This window comes from Dendrobates tinctorius, unplaced genomic scaffold (genome assembly GCF_039654945.1).
Source record: "Dendrobates tinctorius isolate UK_male_01 unplaced genomic scaffold, ASM3965494v1 ptg000003l, whole genome shotgun sequence".
NCBI classification, from domain to species: domain Eukaryota; kingdom Metazoa; phylum Chordata; class Amphibia; order Anura; family Dendrobatidae; genus Dendrobates; species Dendrobates tinctorius.
The window spans coordinates 84,799,339-84,815,805 of NW_027361671.1; the positions used below are offsets into that span (position 1 = coordinate 84,799,339).

The following is a 16,467-nucleotide window of genomic DNA, read 5'->3' on the forward strand; positions in this document are numbered from 1 at the left end:
CCCGCTCTCTTGCCTTCTTAAAGGGGTGGCGTGCATTATTCAAAAAATGCAATCAACCAATGGCAGCGCACTGGCTGCTATTTCTGGCCTCTCCTCCATTGCTACATCCGGTTCTCATGCTAACCTGTCTGCACTGCATCTGCAGTCTCTGTGCATTGTCTAATGCTCTCTGTTTCCACAGCATATCAGTATCCTGTGTTACCTGGTTATTTCAGCAACCATCTGGGCCTAAGCCATCCCATTCCGCCTACAGCCATCCGAGTCCAAGGACTGTGTGAAGGTCACTGGAACCGACTCCTTACCAACTAACCGGATCCAGCACCCAGCGCATTACGGACTCTGCTGTAGCTTTTGTTATCCCTTTTGGTCCTGCTGGGACAGCTGCCACGTGTTCTGGGTCTAACTGGAAGTAGCACCTGTGTCCTCCGGGTATTCCATTCTGGCCCTGCCTGAGGGACTTTACTACAGGTGCCCGGGGCTCACTAGTCACGCCCCCTTCGGAGCCCCCGGACCGTGGTCCTGAGGTTCCACTTAAAAAATAAAAACGAATGTGAACTTCACCACCCCTGTCTCCGCTTCCATTCGTTACAATTGTATTGTTGTATGTTAGCAATATCAACACTTCTTCCACCACTCAGGTATAAATGTCCCTCAGCTTCCGATTTTCAACAAATTGTGCCTATGTTTCACCATCCCGAGGTCTCCTCCAGTCTATCAATGGGGTTTATTTTGTAAGACCAGGTGGATTTTTTTGGAAGACTGACACTTAACTATTGCAATGAAAGTAATATTTTTGCCAATATTAACATTGTGACAAGATTAAGTCATGAAGATCTACACAGTACAGGCTTGAGCTAAGGTACAAACAAATTGTCTCCGGGGTCAAGGACAATTATTTCAGATTTTACTGAATGTCACTCTCCAAATCCTTGAGTAAAGCATTCGGACTGGAACGTTCGGCTGCATTGAAGTACATGCAGCCGCACACTCCTGTTCCGAGTGCCGGGCACTGAGGCGAGAGACTCGCACAAGTTTCTCGCATTGCACTCGCAAGTGTGACCCCGGCCTAAGAGAGCAGCTCCACCATATATGTTTATAGCATTCTGCCTCTTTGTTACATTTATGGCACTTTTGAAAGTACTGATTCTTTAGGCCTAACCTTATGCCATTCTTGACCCTGAGGAACAGTCATCCTTTTCCTTTGAAACACCTATGTTTGTGAGGATTTTTGCCATATGGAAAAACTTGCGCAGAATATTTAATCATTACGAGGCTTGGATGTATACTGAGGGGACTGGAGGAAAGTGTTCACAAATCAAGTCATGCTTAGATCTAGTATTTTGTATTACCGTCATGATTTCTTAAGGACAGCACCAAGTCTTCTAGGCATGGAATAAACAGAGAGGGGCCCGCTGACCACAGCTCCTACTTTAACTGGATTTGTATCTGAGGACAAACATGCAACTAAAATGTATTGTAGGGCAGAGATTCCCAGAATCTCTGCTGTGCGTAACACACTGATGGCCAGTCAGCGGGTAGCAGCTGACGTCAGCATCCAAGCAGGTGGTAGTGTCCTTATGTGGGTGTTCCACAATATATGTAAAGTCCAAAATTCTACATGAGGCAAATATTTGTACGTTCAAGGCTGCTGCGTTTTATAGTCTTTGGAATTATAGACATTTATTATAAGCTATTAATAATTTTTTTTATAAACAGGTGATAGGTTGTAACTTTACTTTACAAGTTAAGAAAACCCTTTTAAGAGCATCACAAATGGAGAACTCAATAAACTACATCCAAAAGAACATTTTAGCTGCAGTTTGATCTTCGAACGCTAGATGTCGCTGCAGTACAAGTATTGCCACTTTACCATAGAGTTAAGTGGAGAGATGGATAGGCTATTAGGCTGGGACGTTCTGTCCTTTCTTCCGCTTGTTTCTGCTGGCTTCCTGTCGGCTCATGCTGTGGCCGCTCCTGTATTTATTTATTTTTTCTTCCTGATGGAATTTACTGAGGTTATAATGGCCGCTGCTTCTGCATTGTGTGCTCGGTAGTGGCCTGCGGTTACCAGGTTCACAGCGCTATAGGAAATAATGGCGGAGGTGTGAGGGGAGGGCAGCGGCCGTCACCTCCCTGTACAGTGTATACAGGAGGGTTAGTGCTGCAGGAGGGCAGCGGCCGTCACCTCCCTGTACAGTGTATACAGGAGGGTTAGTGCTGCAGGAGGGCAGCGGCCGTCACCTCCCTGTGCAGTGTATACAGGAGGGCAGCGGCCGTCACCTCCCTGTACAGTGTATACAGGAGGGTTAGTACTGCAGGAGGGCAGTGGCCGTCACCTCCCTGTACAGTGTATACAGGAGGGTTAGTGCTGCAGGAGGGCAGCGGCCGTCACCTCCCTGTGCAGTGTATACAGGAGGGCAGCGGCCGTCACCTCCCTGTACAGTGTATACAGGAGGGTTAGTGCTGCAGGAGGGCAGCGGCCGTCACCTCCCTGTGCAGTGTATACAGGAGGGCAGCGGCCGTCACCTCCCTGTACAGTGTATACAGGAGGGTTAGTGCTGCAGGAGGGCAGCGGCCGTCACCTCCCTGTACAGTGTATACAGGAGGGTTAGTGCTGCAGGAGGGCAGCGGCCGTCACCTCCCTGTACAGTGTATACAGGAGGGTTAGTGCTGCAGGAGGGCAGCGGCCGTCACCTCCCTGTACAGTGTATACAGGAGGGTTAGTACTGCAGGAGGGCAGAGGCCGTCACCTCCTTATATATCGTATACAGGAGGGTCAGTGCTGGAGAAGAGCAGCAGCCATCATACATTGTCCATAGGAGGGTCAGTGCCGGAGGACAGCAGTGGCCATCACCCCCCTGTACATTGTGTACAGGAGGGTCAGTGCTAGAGAAGGGCAGAGACCGTCACCGACCTGTACATAGGAGGGTCAGTGCTGGGGTAGACGGCCATTACCTGCCTGTACATTGTAGGCAGGGTCAGTGCTTGTAGCTCTCTCAATGGCGTGTAAGTCGAAGGTGGCCCCCAGTGTAGACTTTGATCACAGCTGCTCGGACAGTGTGGAGTACTTGACTCTCAATTTCGGGCCCTTTGAGAGTGTTCACCGCTGGAGGAGGCTGCTGCCCTGTGATGAGTTTGTGGGGGCCAGGTAAGCCAGTCACCCCATGTGTAATGAGTGATGTGTCCTGTATGTATGGAGAGTGTAAAGCCTGCAGTTATAGTCTGTGACTAGTGTACTAGGACTTGTACACTCGCTCTATCGTGTAACATTCCCGCTCTCTTGGGGGCTTTCACATCCCCTTTGAGAAACTAATCTCCTGTCTGCTACTCATTCTGTTTCTTAAGTCACATATGTCCATAAGATAGGGTGCTACACACTTTAAATTCAATAAAGGCCCCGTCACACTAAGCGACTTACCAGCGATCCCGACACCGATATCAAGGTGTCAGGATCGCTAGTAAGTCGCTATGTGATCGCTGGTGAGCTGTCACACAGCTTCACCAGCGATCAGCACAGCGATGACGAGCGCCCGGCATCGCTGGCCATCCCTGTAAAAAATAGAATCAAACTAAAAATATTGTTGTTCTCACCTTCCGACGTCCCGTTCAGCCATCCTGCCTCTCTCCACGCTCCGGTCCCAGTGATCCTTTGCGAGAATGACCGCGAGATGTCACGGTCTCGAGGGATAACAAAGTCTCTGCGGTCATTCGTGCAAAGGATCACTGGGACCGGAGCGTGGAGAGAGGCCGGATGGCTGAACGGGACATCGGAAGGTGAGAATAACTATATTTTTTATTTTTTTTATTATTTTTTACACCTGATCGCTGGTCTCCCGCCTGTCACACACAGCGATGCGTGCTGGCCAGCGGGAGACCAGCGACCAAAGAAATGTCCAGAGGTTTCTTCCAGCGATCAGCGATACCGGCAGGGGGGCTGATCGCTGTCACACAGCGATCTCGCTGGTGAGATCGCTGTTACGTCACAAAAGTTGTGACTCAGCAGCGATCTCGCTACCGAGATCGCTTAGTGAGACGGGGCCTTAACACAACACATTATCCTTAACAGCTGTAAATAGACACAAAGTGATTGCAGCAATATAGTAAAAACCCTATTTTCATGAGTATCTCATTGAAAAGAAAACAATAGAACAACAATAAAAAAAACCATGGTGGGAAAAAGCCTCCAATGGGGGGAAATGCAGTAAATACAAAGCTGGGTCAGCTGAAGATCCGGAAAGAGACTAAGACATATTGAAGACAGATTACCAATAAAAGGGTAAAATGGTTACATGATCATAGTGATAGTTCATTTGTCAATTAAGTCTCAAATACAGGTATCTGCCCATTGTGCTCGCCAGTATAGAGTGCTTAGTGCATAGATAGGAACAGACACCATGAATAGACCATAAGTAGAGCTGCTATAAAGGTGCAAGGGCAGCACGTGATCACTGATGGAAATAATGCAAGAATAGGCCTATAAAAAGCAATGTTGTGTGGCCTATATGTCAAGATATTAGACTTGAAGGGACAAAAAAGATATGTGCATCACAAGAAGAAGCTCAGGTGAAACGGTGTAGGGGAAGTGCAGCTGCCTTGGTCTTTCTGAAGCTCCAGTGTTCTCATCAGGTGATCGACATATCTTTTTGTCCCTTCGTTGTGTAGGGGTTAACAATGGCGCTTGCAGTTGATTGTGGGATATTTTGGTGAGAAGAAATGTTAGGAAATGACCTGTTACAACAAATGTCTGTAAAGGCAGCCTGCCGGATTTTATACACTTGTGGCAATGGGACAAATTGAGAAACCTGACTTTGACGATTGTCGTGTTCTACTTTGGTCGTTGTAGTGTATTCAGACACAAATTGCGTAAACCTTTTTACTTGGGACGTCATTTGTTGGTGCGCGGCCATAGTTGCAGCGTAGCCCTAACCTTTGCGCGTGCTTGTTTTTTCTTTCTTGATACAAACTGTTGTACCGCTCATCATGTTACTGTCATTCAGTTTTGTAATTGAGATTCTTAAAATGAAAAAACAGGTCCGTGTATTTGGCCGGCTACTGTCCGTTATCACACAACCGCTTTTTGTCTTCCGCCATATTCTGTAACCCATGTGCATCTTGAGAAATATGAGGACACAGAACACCAGAGTCTACCAGCCATAGTTAGGGCTAATCTCCGTCCCAGCAGATCTGTTTCCAGTTTGTGCTCCACACAGGAATGAGTTTCCATACCTGCCACCAACGAATAACTTGCCAATGTAAGGGATTATCCTGCCCGATTCTTTTATTCTTAGGGCTGATAAGTCATCACCGCTATTAGGAGCACACGCTTGGTTTGGCCCGCGTGTCTCAGTATGGTGCAACAGGAGAGAGAGAGTTGTGTGCAAATATGTTTGGTGAGCAAAAGACACAAATGACAAACGCCATGATGAGTGGATCCATTGCCTGCTTAATGTTCATTACTGATCCATGTGAAGACGCCCTCGGTGCCCATATCCCTGTGTTCATTCTGTTTTTTACAGACGAAGTAAACATACAGTTGTAGCATACAAGGACGCCATTTACGTCTTTGGAGGTGATAACGGGTAAGTGACATTCAGGCCTTCTTAAATCTTAATTTTTAAGCTTATATAAATGGAGACTAATAGGGCACATAGTAGTGAGTGTGCATCTCTCTCATTCAGATAGATAACATCACACTTTATGACAAGAATTTCCTGAGAATCACGCCGATGCGAAAGTTGTCTATTAGTGATGAGCGAACGTGTGCTAACCGAGTGTCTTCGGCGTGCTCGGATAATATGTTCGGCTCCCCGCGGCTGTGTGTCTCGCGGATGTTCAGCAGCTGCAACACATGCAATTATTGCCTAACCAACAGGCTTCCATGTATGCGTTGCAGCTGTTGAACATCCGCGAGACACGCAGGCGCGGGGAGCTGCACATTTTATCCGAGCACGCCGAAGACACTCGGTTAGCACACGAGCATGCTCAGATAACACTTTATCCAAGCACGTTCGCTCATCGCTATTACAAGTGATCAAACATGTGGAAATCTCCCAACACTCCACCCCATTAAATGTTTGTGGGATGATAGGGCATATTGGTATTCATCATGCCCAATCCTTTGTTCCCTCTCCTTACTAAAAACACAGAGCCCAGCCAGGCGTGCATGTAAATAGGCGTGCAGCTTCTGTGTTCCAGAAATGTAATGCTGCTTTCAGAATGCATTCTCACCGCTTGCTGTGTTCTGCTGGACTTTGTATAATAGGTGGCACGCTCAGGGATTTTACTGAACTGAATGAAAGGCAGGGGAACCTCGAATCAGGTGTCACTTGTCCCTGGAGTTTTATTTTTATGATATTTATTATTTTAGTATTAGACGATTCTAAAGAGATACCAAATTGTTCCAGTCATAAAAGTGTGATCAGTATTGCTTCAGTTTTCACCCTTATTATCTGGTCTATATATTAAATCACTAAGATAAGAGAGCAGACTATGGTAGATGGGTGCAAACACCCTCTGGGGTCACTGGCTCAGTGTCCTGCCGCACAACAAAAGGGCCGATGTTGGATGCTGCTTCAATTCTGTCTGTAATGTTATTTATTTTCGTTACAAATAAAGATCAATAGACTGAAAAATAATAGTAAAAACCAGGAGCAAAGATTGTGAAACAAGTAACCAAGATTTTTAGATACAGTGCCTTGCGAAGTATTCAGCCCCCTGGAAATTTTCAACCTTTTCCCACATCATATGCTTCAAACATAAAGATACCAAATGTAAATTTTTGTTGAAGAATCAACAACAAGTGGGACACAATTGTGAAGTTGAACGAAATTTACTGGTTATTTTAAATTTTTGTGGAAATTCAAAAACTGAAAAGTGGGGCGTCCAATATTATTCGGCCCCTTTAATGTAATACTTTGTTGCGCCACCTTTTGCTACGATTACAGCTGCAAGTCTCTTGGGCTATGTCTCTATCAGTTTTGTACATCGAGAGACTGAAATTCTTGCCCATTCTTCCTTGGCAAACAGCTCGAGCTCCGTGAGGTTTGATGGAGATCGTTTGTGAACAGCAGTTTTCAGCTCTTTCCACAGATACTCGATTGGATTCAGGTCTGGACTTTGACTTGGCCATTCTAACACCAGGATACGTTTATTTGTGAACCATTCCATTGTAGATTTTGCTTTATGTTTGGGATCATTGTCTTGCTGGAAGACAAATCTCCATCCCAGTCTCAGGTCTTTTGCAGACTCCAACAGGCTTTCTTCAAGAATGGTCCTGTATTTGGCTCCATCCATCTTCCCATCAATTTTAACCATCTTCCCTGTCCCTGCTGAAGAAAAGCAGGCCTAAACCATGATGCTGCCACCACCATGTTTGACAGTGGGGATGGTGCGTTCAGGGTGATGAGCTGTGTTGCCTTTACGCCAAACATATCGTTTGGCATTGTTGCCAAAAAAGTTTGATTTTGTTTTCATATGACCAGAGCACCTTCTTCCACATGTTTGGTGTGTCTCCCAGGTGGCTTGTTGCAAACTTTAATTGACTCATTTTATGGATATCTTTGAGAAATGTCTTTCTTCTTGCCACTCTTCCATAAAGGCCAGATTTGTGCAGTGTACGACTGATTGTTGTCCAATGGACAGACTGTCCCACCTCAGCTGTAGATCTCTGCAGTTCATCCAGAGTGATCATGGGCCTCTTGGCTGCATCTCTGATCAGTCTTCTCCTTGTTTGAGATGAAAGTTTAGAGGGACAGCCGGGTCTTGGTAGATTTGCAGTGGCATGATACTCCTTCCATTTCGCTTGCACAGTGCTCCTTGGGATGTTTAAAGTTTGGGAAATCATTTTGTATCCAAATCCGGCTTTAAACTTCTCCACAACAGTATCACGGACCTGCCTGTTGTGTTCCTTGGTCTTCATGATGCTCTCTGTGCATCAAACAGAACCCTTAGGCTATCACAGAGCAGGTGGATTTATATGGAGACTTGATTACACACAGGTGAATTATATTTCTCATCATTAGTCATTTAGGACAATATTGGATCATTCAGAGATCCACAATGAACTTCTGGAGTGAGTTTGCTGTACTGAAAGTAAAGGGGCCGAATAATATTGCACGCCCCACTTTCTTTCTCGCTTCATTGGGGGACACAGATTACCATGGGTGTAAGCTGCTGTCGCTAGGAGGCTGACACTATGCAAATAAGAAAAGTTAGCTCCTCCCCAGTAGTATACACCTACCGACAAGCCCAAATTACCCCAGTTTAAGCTTAGTGTCTGAAGGAGGCGGACCTGGATCTGACACCAGATCCGCAGTGTTTTTCCTTTACAGGTTTTGTGTGTGTTTATTAATCATTTCACCTTTATATTTCAGATACAGCTCGTCGGGTAACAGGGTGCAGATTTCGCACCCTGTTTTCCCACATTTAAGCGACCGAGAGAGCAGTGTGGTATCACCCACATCACCCATTCTCGGATCCATTGGCAGGACTTTGTCCCCTGTCCCCCTTTTGGGGTGCTTCAGGGCGACTCTCGGTGGCCAGTCCTTGCCTTATCCCCTCCTCGCCCCTCTCCTCGGAGAGGGCTGAGTTGAAGACGGTGGTCACCGGTGGTGGCCTTCCCCCTTACTCCTAAGGGGTGACGCCGTCTTCTGCACCATCAGGAGACGGTGCGGGAAGGAGGATCTTATTCCCAGCACCCTCTCCATCCCGAGGGCTCCTGATGTCATCCTCAGCTATGAAGAGGAGCTGGATCCAAGAGTCAGGTAGTAGTTTTCCCAAACCCCCCCCCCCCCCCCGTCCCGCAGCATTCTCCGGTTAGCCCCTGCACCCACCGGTATGCCACTGCAGCTCCTGCTTCTCCCTCTACGCAGGACTCAGATTTAAATTCCGCGCCATTTTTTCCTGGGCGCGCGCTGTCCGGCATTTTACGGCCTCCTTCTCCGGGCTGCTCTCCATTTAGGCCACGCCCCCTCCGGCATTCCCCCTATCAACGGCCGCACAGCTCAGCCTCGGGCACGCCCCCTCGCCGGCGACAGCCAATCGGTTCCTTCCTTTCATTTTCCAGCGCCGGGCATGCCCCCTGCCTGTTTGCAGGTCTTGACACTGGCATTAGACTCATCGCGGACTGGTCACGCCCCCTCAGGTGTGCCAGCCTATCGGGACGCCGCTTTCAGTTTCTTCGGCCGGGCACGCCTCCTTCTCTTTTGGCGCGCTCGGCCTGGCTGGCCTATTACAGGAATCCCGAAGTCGATAGCCCGCCCACCGTTCAGCGTCTCTCGTGGCTCAGGGTGCACAGCCTCCATCTTGAGCTTCTGCAGCGTCTTCTCTCACTCGGTGATCAGAGTTTTGGCGCGGGACACAGCTACCTGTGCTACTGCTGCTGCATCACTGTGTGTCTGGTAGGCTCTGCATTCCACTCCCCGGGCCATTTTGTTAGCTCTTCTCAGCAGTATCGCCCCCATAGCGTCCTGCTGCAGTTTTCACATAGTCTCTACCTATGCCCAACCCTGCTGCGACCTCTGCCTATATCCCTACAGTAGTTCACTACGCTTGTGCCCGCTGTAAGAGAAATTGGGCTTCAGGCCAGCAGTCTCCCGTCTGTCCGTCCTGCAGTCCTTCCACCATGTCTGCCTCTCAGGAGACCTCTAACGCCCGGGATGACAGCACTCCTCCTCCGGAGTGGGCTGTTGCCATGTCCCAGTTGGTCTCAGGTCTGACTGACCATGTCTCAGTCTGTATCAGACCTCACCAGAATCTCTCAGTCCCTGGTACAGGTCCTGGAACGTATGCCGCATCTCTCTGCCACCACCAGTGCTCCGAACGCCTCACACGTTGATTCGCACGCACCTGACCACGACCTTCACAGGGACAGATCAGGAGAAAGGTCTAGGAAGCGGACCCTGTCTAGCTCCTCTTCAGATTCCACAGATTCCTTCAGATTCCTCCTCGCAGGCGGACGTCGGGTCAGATGTAGCCTCTCTGTCAGAGTCTGACTCAGATGCAGATCAGACCTCTAGTACGCAGGACATGGTATCCTCATTTCGGCTATCGTTCAGACCCTCAAAATAAAGGAGAAAAATGCTACTCCTCAGGACCATTCCGTTTCATTCAAATGGGTAAACCGTCCTTCCAGACTTTTTCCCAATCACAACGAGTTTGAGATCACTACCTCTAGACAATGGGAGCATCCCGGCAAACGCTTTCCGGGAAGAAAACGACTAGACATTCTTTACCCCTTTAGTTCGGACCTTGTCAACAAATGGTCTGAATCTCCTAAGGTGGACCCGCCGGTCTCACGTTTAGCATCTCACACGGTCCTATCCATTCACGATGCGGGGTCCCTTAAGGACGCTACGGACAGACAGATTGAGGCTGTAGCCAAATCAGCCTTTGAGGCATCAGGCGCTTCCTTCTACCCAAACTGTGCCTCCTCATGGGTGGCGAAAGCAATATCTGCCTGGGCCAAGATACTTTGTCGAGGCATTTTGGCGGCAGCTCCGGCAGAAGAGCTAGCAGATTTAGCAGACCAGATTTCCCATGCGTGTAAATACCTGTTGAATGCCTCTCTGGATGCTGCTTGCTCAGCAAGAGCAAACAGCAACATTATTGCTATTCGCCATATCCTCTGGTTGAAGGCGTGGAACGCAGATCCAGCTTACAAAAAGATCTCTCACTGGTCTTCCGTTCTAGGGCTCTAGGCTCTTTGGAGCCAAGCTGGACCAGATCATTTCGGATGCCACCGGGGGCAAAAGTACTTCCCTGCCTCAATCCAGGCCAAAACGTCCCCTCAACAGAAAGGGGCCCCAGCCTTTTCGTCCCTTTCGACCTTTCTCTTCCTCAGGCGGATCCTCCCAGCAGGACCGTCCTTCCGCACAAGTAGAAAGGAGACCTTCTTTCAGACCTGCCCCTCGATGAAAATCCAGAAGCCCCACCTCTAAGTCCTCCAGTTCTCACAGCCATAGATTTTCCTCAAAATGACGGGTCTTCCCCACCTGGGAATCTTACCAGGGTTGGAGGCAGGCTTCTTCTCTTCAGGGAGATTTGGTGGGCGGCGGTCGACGACGCCTGGGTCAGGGAGATTGTCACTTCAGGCTACAAAATAGAATTTTCTTCGCCCCCAAAAGAACGTTTTTCTCTCTCGTCCGCCAAAACAGCCCTCTCATGCCCCAGGGCTTTCCCAGGCTGTCTCTTCCCTCCTAAGCTCAGGAGTAATAGTACCTGTTCCTCATCACGAACTGTTTTCCGGGTTCTATTCAAACCTGTTCGTAGTCCCAAAAAAGGACGGTTCCCTTAGCCCGATCTTGGACCTCACGCGGTTAAATCGCCACCTTCGGGTTCGCCATTTTCGGATGGAGTCCTTGCGCTTGGTGATCGCCTCCATGGAGCCCGGGGAATATCTTTGCTCTGTGGACATTCAGGATGCTTACTTGCACGTTCCTATCTGTGTGCAGCATCAGAGGTTCCTCCGGTTTGCCATACAGCAGTGCCATTACCAGTTCACGGCTCTCCCATTCGGTCTGGCGTCCGCTCCCAGGGTCTTCACGAAGATCATGGCGGCGGTCATGGCCATCCTCTGTTCCAAGGGGATTCTGATAATCCCTTATCTCGAAGATCTCCTGGTCAAGGGTCCATCCCTCTGAGACTGCAATCTCAGCCTCCAGATCACTTTGGACACGCTACGCCGTCTCGGCTGGATAATCAACAAACAGAAGTCGACCCTGATTCCAACTCAGCGTCTCGTTTTCCTGGGCATGGAATTCGACACCATCTAGGCTCGAGTCTTCCTTCCAAAGGAGAAATGTTCGTCCCTCCAGCAGGGGATCAAAGCCCTAAAGCGTCCGGTCCCTCTTCCCCTTCGGCTCTGCATTGACAGTCCTAGGGAAGATGATTGCCTCCATGGAAGCAATGCCGTATGCCCAGTTCCACTCCCGCCCTCTCCAGCTGGCCCTTCTGTCTGCTTGGGACAAGACAACGATCTCTCTGGACTGTCCTGTGCTTCTGCCTCTCAAGGTGAGGCAATCCCTGACCTGGTGGACTCTTCCCACCTTGGTCCTCCGTGGGAGATCTTTCCTTCCCATTCGATGGCAGGTCATTACCACCGATGCCAGTCTCCTGGGTTGGGGAGCAATTTTTCTCCACCTCACAGCGCAAGGCCGCTGGGATGCTGAGGAAGCTCTCCTCCCAATCAGTCTCTTGGAGATCAGGGCAGTCTTTCTTGCCCTCATCCGCTGGCAGTCCATCCTCGTGGGGAAGCCGGTCCGCATTCAGTCGGACAATGCCACGGCTGTGGCGTACATAAATCACCAAGGCGGAACTCGCAGCAAGCAGATCATGCTGGAGGTGGCAAAGAATCTGCGTTAGGCGGAAAGCCATGTTCCCGCCATATCAGCCGTCCACATTCCAGGAGTGGACAAACGGGAGGCTGATTTCCTGAGCCGTCAGGAGCTCCTGTCAGGCGAGTGGTCTCTCAGCCCCGCCGTCTTCACCAAATTTGTCTGAGGTGGGGCGTTCCGGATGTCGACCTCATGGCATCTCGAACAAACCACAAGGTTCCCTGGTACGTAGCCAGGTCTCGGGATCCGATGGCTGTCGGTTGCGACGCACTTGTGATCCCGTGGTCCCAGTTTCGCATGCCTTATCTGTTCCCACCTCTTCCCCTGCTACCAAGAATCGTGAAAAAGATAAAAGCAGAAGGGGTCCCCGTTCTGTTAGTAGCTCCAGATTGGCCACGGAGGGCCTGGTATGCGGAGCTAATGAACATGCTCTCGGACGTCCCCAGGAGGCTTCCAGACCGTCCAGACCTTCTATCGCAGGGGCCTCTCTTCCACCCGAATTCTCTGTCTCTGAATTTAATGGCATGGCCGTTGAGGCCGCTGTCCTGAGGGACACAGGTTTTTCCCACAAGGTCATCCAGACCATGATTAAGGCAAGGAAGCCAGCGTCATCATGCATCTATCACAGATGTTGGAAAGCCTTCTTTTGGTGGTATGAGATCAACTGTTTGTTTCCTATGACCTTTTCTCTCCCCTCCGTTCTGGGTTTCTCGACTCCGGCCTTTCCCTCAGTACCTTAAAGGTCAGGTGTCCGCTCTGGCTATCCTCTTTCAAAGGGATCTGGCTTCTCTTCCTCAGGTGAAGACTTTTCTTCAGGGCGTCGCTCACATAGCGCCTCCTTACCAGTCTCCTGTCGACCCATGGGATCTGAATCTTGTTTTAGGCGCTCTCCAGCGTGCGCCTTTTGAGCCGATTCAGGATATTCCTTTTTACCTTCTCTCGTGGAAGGTCGCCTTCCTGGTCACCATCACTTCTATCAGGAGGTATGGAGGAACAGGACCCGTTCCTTCCACGTCACCAATGTGACGTAACTATACAGGCACAGCCCTCCGGCGCCCCCTTTGTCTCTCAGGTCAGTAAGGGAACTGCACCTAGAGCAAATGGCCGCCGGGGAGGGTGTCCTGTTACCCGCTGGGTATTCTAAGATTCGTAATCAGAGTAAAAGCATCAGCCCAAGATTTTATGGTTTAATTGCCTTAAGGGCGCACTAGATAATTACAAAAGTATACAGTAAGCTATACAATGGAATTACAGTGGATTTGCAGTCAGAGTAAAATATAACAATAAGGGTACAAGACTTAGAGATATTAAGCTGGAGGTCAATTTACCAGATGGAAGGTTGCATGTGGGTGCCGGGAGCTCTGCAGTCCACAGGTACAAGAATCTTAGTTGCCGGACAGACCCCAAAGCGCGGGCCGCTGCTCCCCTTGGCAGATCTGTCCCCAGTTCCTTCTTAGATCATCATCGTCTGGTTCTTCTGTGAGAGAGTGTGTGTCTCTGCCATGTGCTGCTGTTCTTAAGCATGCTGGGTCCCTCCCCCTGTGTCACAGGGTGGGCTAATAAATAATCTCCACCCTTTAGCTCCCTGCAGAACTTATTCCCAATATCTAAGAAAGGGGGTAACTTTCAACAGCATGATCGGATCAGGACATGAGAGGTACCAGTGGATGCGGTTTGTTTTGCCTGTCGTGTGGAGAGCAAACATGGCCCCATTAGGTCGCTGAGGAGGGCCAATCTCTATATCTCAGGTCCCAGAGCCCTCACCGACTCAGGAGTCGCACTGCCAGATGCGCGATTTCCTCAGGGTCACTCGGATATTTTCCATGAGTCCATAACTCGAAAGATGTGCTCATAATCCATGATCCTAGGATGGAGTCGGGGCGGCTGGAAGAGACAGTGGATGTGTATTTCTGTATCTAGCTGACAGGTATATTCTAATTGAAGCCCCCAGGCACCTTCCTGCCCCTTGCTGGTGTGGCTCCTACTCAAGCTTTGGAGTTCTGTTTTGGGCCTTATCTCATTATCATGCTAATGGCCTTGCTATTCAACATTGGAGCACTAAATCTTGCTTTGTTCATCACACCTCCCTGCTTTAGAGGGTGCTAGGGGGTATCACATTCCTGTGTTCCCCCATGCGCCCTTCCGCACCCTCTCCTTGCCGGGACAACCCATCAGCGTTACCATGGACCCTTGTTGTGAGTTCATTTTCCCTTTCACCGTCGATGTCTGATGAACTCCCTCTTCTGGTGAAGGAAGGTAGTGAGGCTGAGTACCAAACACCTGATCTGGTTGATGATGACTGGGTAACAGGAAATTCTGACTGGATATAAGGCAGCCGACGCCCTTCTGAGTTGCTGGTGATTTCTCTGCTGGATTCTTGGAGACCAGTCTGATTCCTGCTTCCCAAAGATAAGTTTTTGCTCTGCTATTGAACTTATTAGTTTTGTTTTGTTTACCTTGTTTTTTGGAGTCCAGCCATCCCCGCTCGGGGGTGTGCTGAGTTCCATTTTTGTCTCTGATCAGTTTGTCTCTTTGCTCTGTCTTCAGAATTTACCTGAGTGCTGATATAGTCTTTTTGAAGTCCTAGCGACTTCAGGGCCTGTTTTTCCTATCAGGCGGTTGGGTCATTTTTTGGTAGGGTTTTTTACGGATTGCAGACAGCAGCTTTTCTATCCTGTCCTTTTTAGTTAGCTTGGGCCCCATTGTTTGCTCAACCTATCTTTCTATCTGTGTTAGTGTTTTCATCTTGCTTCACCGTCATTATATGTTGGGGGCTGCCTATTGCTTTGGGGTCTGCTCTGGGGCAGTTTAGTTTTCCCCTTTCTTTCTTTAGGCCTATTTAGTTCTCCGGCTGTGTTCGAGGGGTCTAGGGCAACGTAGGAACCCCCCACGGCTACTGTTGTTGTGGATAGGATCAGGGGTCTGCAATCCGATAGCTACCAACCTCTCCGGTTTTCTGGACTTAGCTTGTATTTTTGTTTTTTCCTCCTTCGGTGACTCATTCATAACAGTCCCTGCCACTTGTGGCGAATGGTGAAGTGATACTGCTGGAGAGCGAGGCTCCGGCGTAGCAACCTCCCATTCGTCCCAGAGACCGTGTGTAACCAGCTGAGGGGGTTGTGGTCTGTTTCCACGGTGAATTGGCATCCATACAAGTATGGCTGCAGGGCCCACACAATTGCCAGACATTCCGTCTCCATCGTGGAATAGGCCACTTCCCTCGGCAGGAGCTTCCGGCTCAGGTACAGTACGGGGTGTTCATGGCCCGTAGTGTTGACATGGCTGAGCACAGCACCGAGGCCGAAGTCGCTGGCGTCGGTCTGCACTACGAACAGCCGCGTGAAGTCAGCTGCCTGTAGTACAGGAGAGCTAGAAAGGGCGGTCTTGAGCGCCTGGAAAACTGTCTTGCAGGCGGCTGTCCAGTCGACTGCGACGGGCAGCTTCTTCTTGGTGAGGTCCGTCAGGGGCTTGGCCAGGGCACTATAGTGTGGAACAAACCTCCTATAGTACCCGGCAGTCCCCAAGAAGGACATCACCTGTTTCTTGGTCCTGGGGGTGGACCAGGATGCGATGGCATCCACCTTCCCGGGCTCTGGCTTCAGAGCTCCCCCACCTACCCTGTGTCCCAGGTAGTGGACATCACTCATACCCAGCTGGCATTTTTCCGGCTTAATGGTCAAGCCTTCTCATTGGATCCGCCCGAGCACCTGCGCCAGGTGCTCTAGGTGATCCTCCCAGGTGGGACTGAAGATGGCAATGTCATCTAGGTACGCGGTCGCATACCCTTCCAGTCCCTCGAGCAGCGTGTTGACCATCCTCTGAAAAGTGGCAGGTGCATTCTTCATGCCGAATGGCATCACCGTGGACTCGTACAGTCCAAATGGGGTGATAAAGGCAGAGCGTTCCCGTGCCCCAGGGGTCAGGGGAATCTGCCAATACCCCCTGCTCATATCCATGATGGTCAGGTACTTGGCCCCGGCCAGCTGATCGAGCAGGTCATCGATGCGCGGCATTGGGTACGCATCGGTGACCATCACAGCGTTGAGCCCCTGGTAGTCCACGCAGAACCGCGTAGTTCGGTCCTTTTAGGGACGAGGACTACAGGCGAAGCCCACGCGCTGTTGGACACTTGGAT

General features: G+C 49.8%; 1 protein-coding gene across 2 annotated transcripts in view; it reads left to right on the forward strand.

Annotated features, from left to right (window-relative positions):
- The first annotated feature begins 2,631 nt into the window (after positions 1 to 2,631).
- LZTR1 (leucine zipper like post translational regulator 1) overlaps positions 2,632 to 16,467 on the forward strand; it is a 92,632-nt gene continuing 78,796 nt past the window's right edge. For both annotated transcript variants that reach the window (XM_073557973.1, XM_073557979.1), the window contains exons 1-2: positions 2,632 to 3,148; positions 5,517 to 5,579. In XM_073557973.1, the coding sequence (XP_073414074.1) occupies positions 3,000 to 3,148; positions 5,517 to 5,579 (212 nt within the window). In that variant the 5' untranslated portion in view covers positions 2,632 to 2,999. The remainder of the gene's footprint in view (positions 3,149 to 5,516; positions 5,580 to 16,467) is intronic.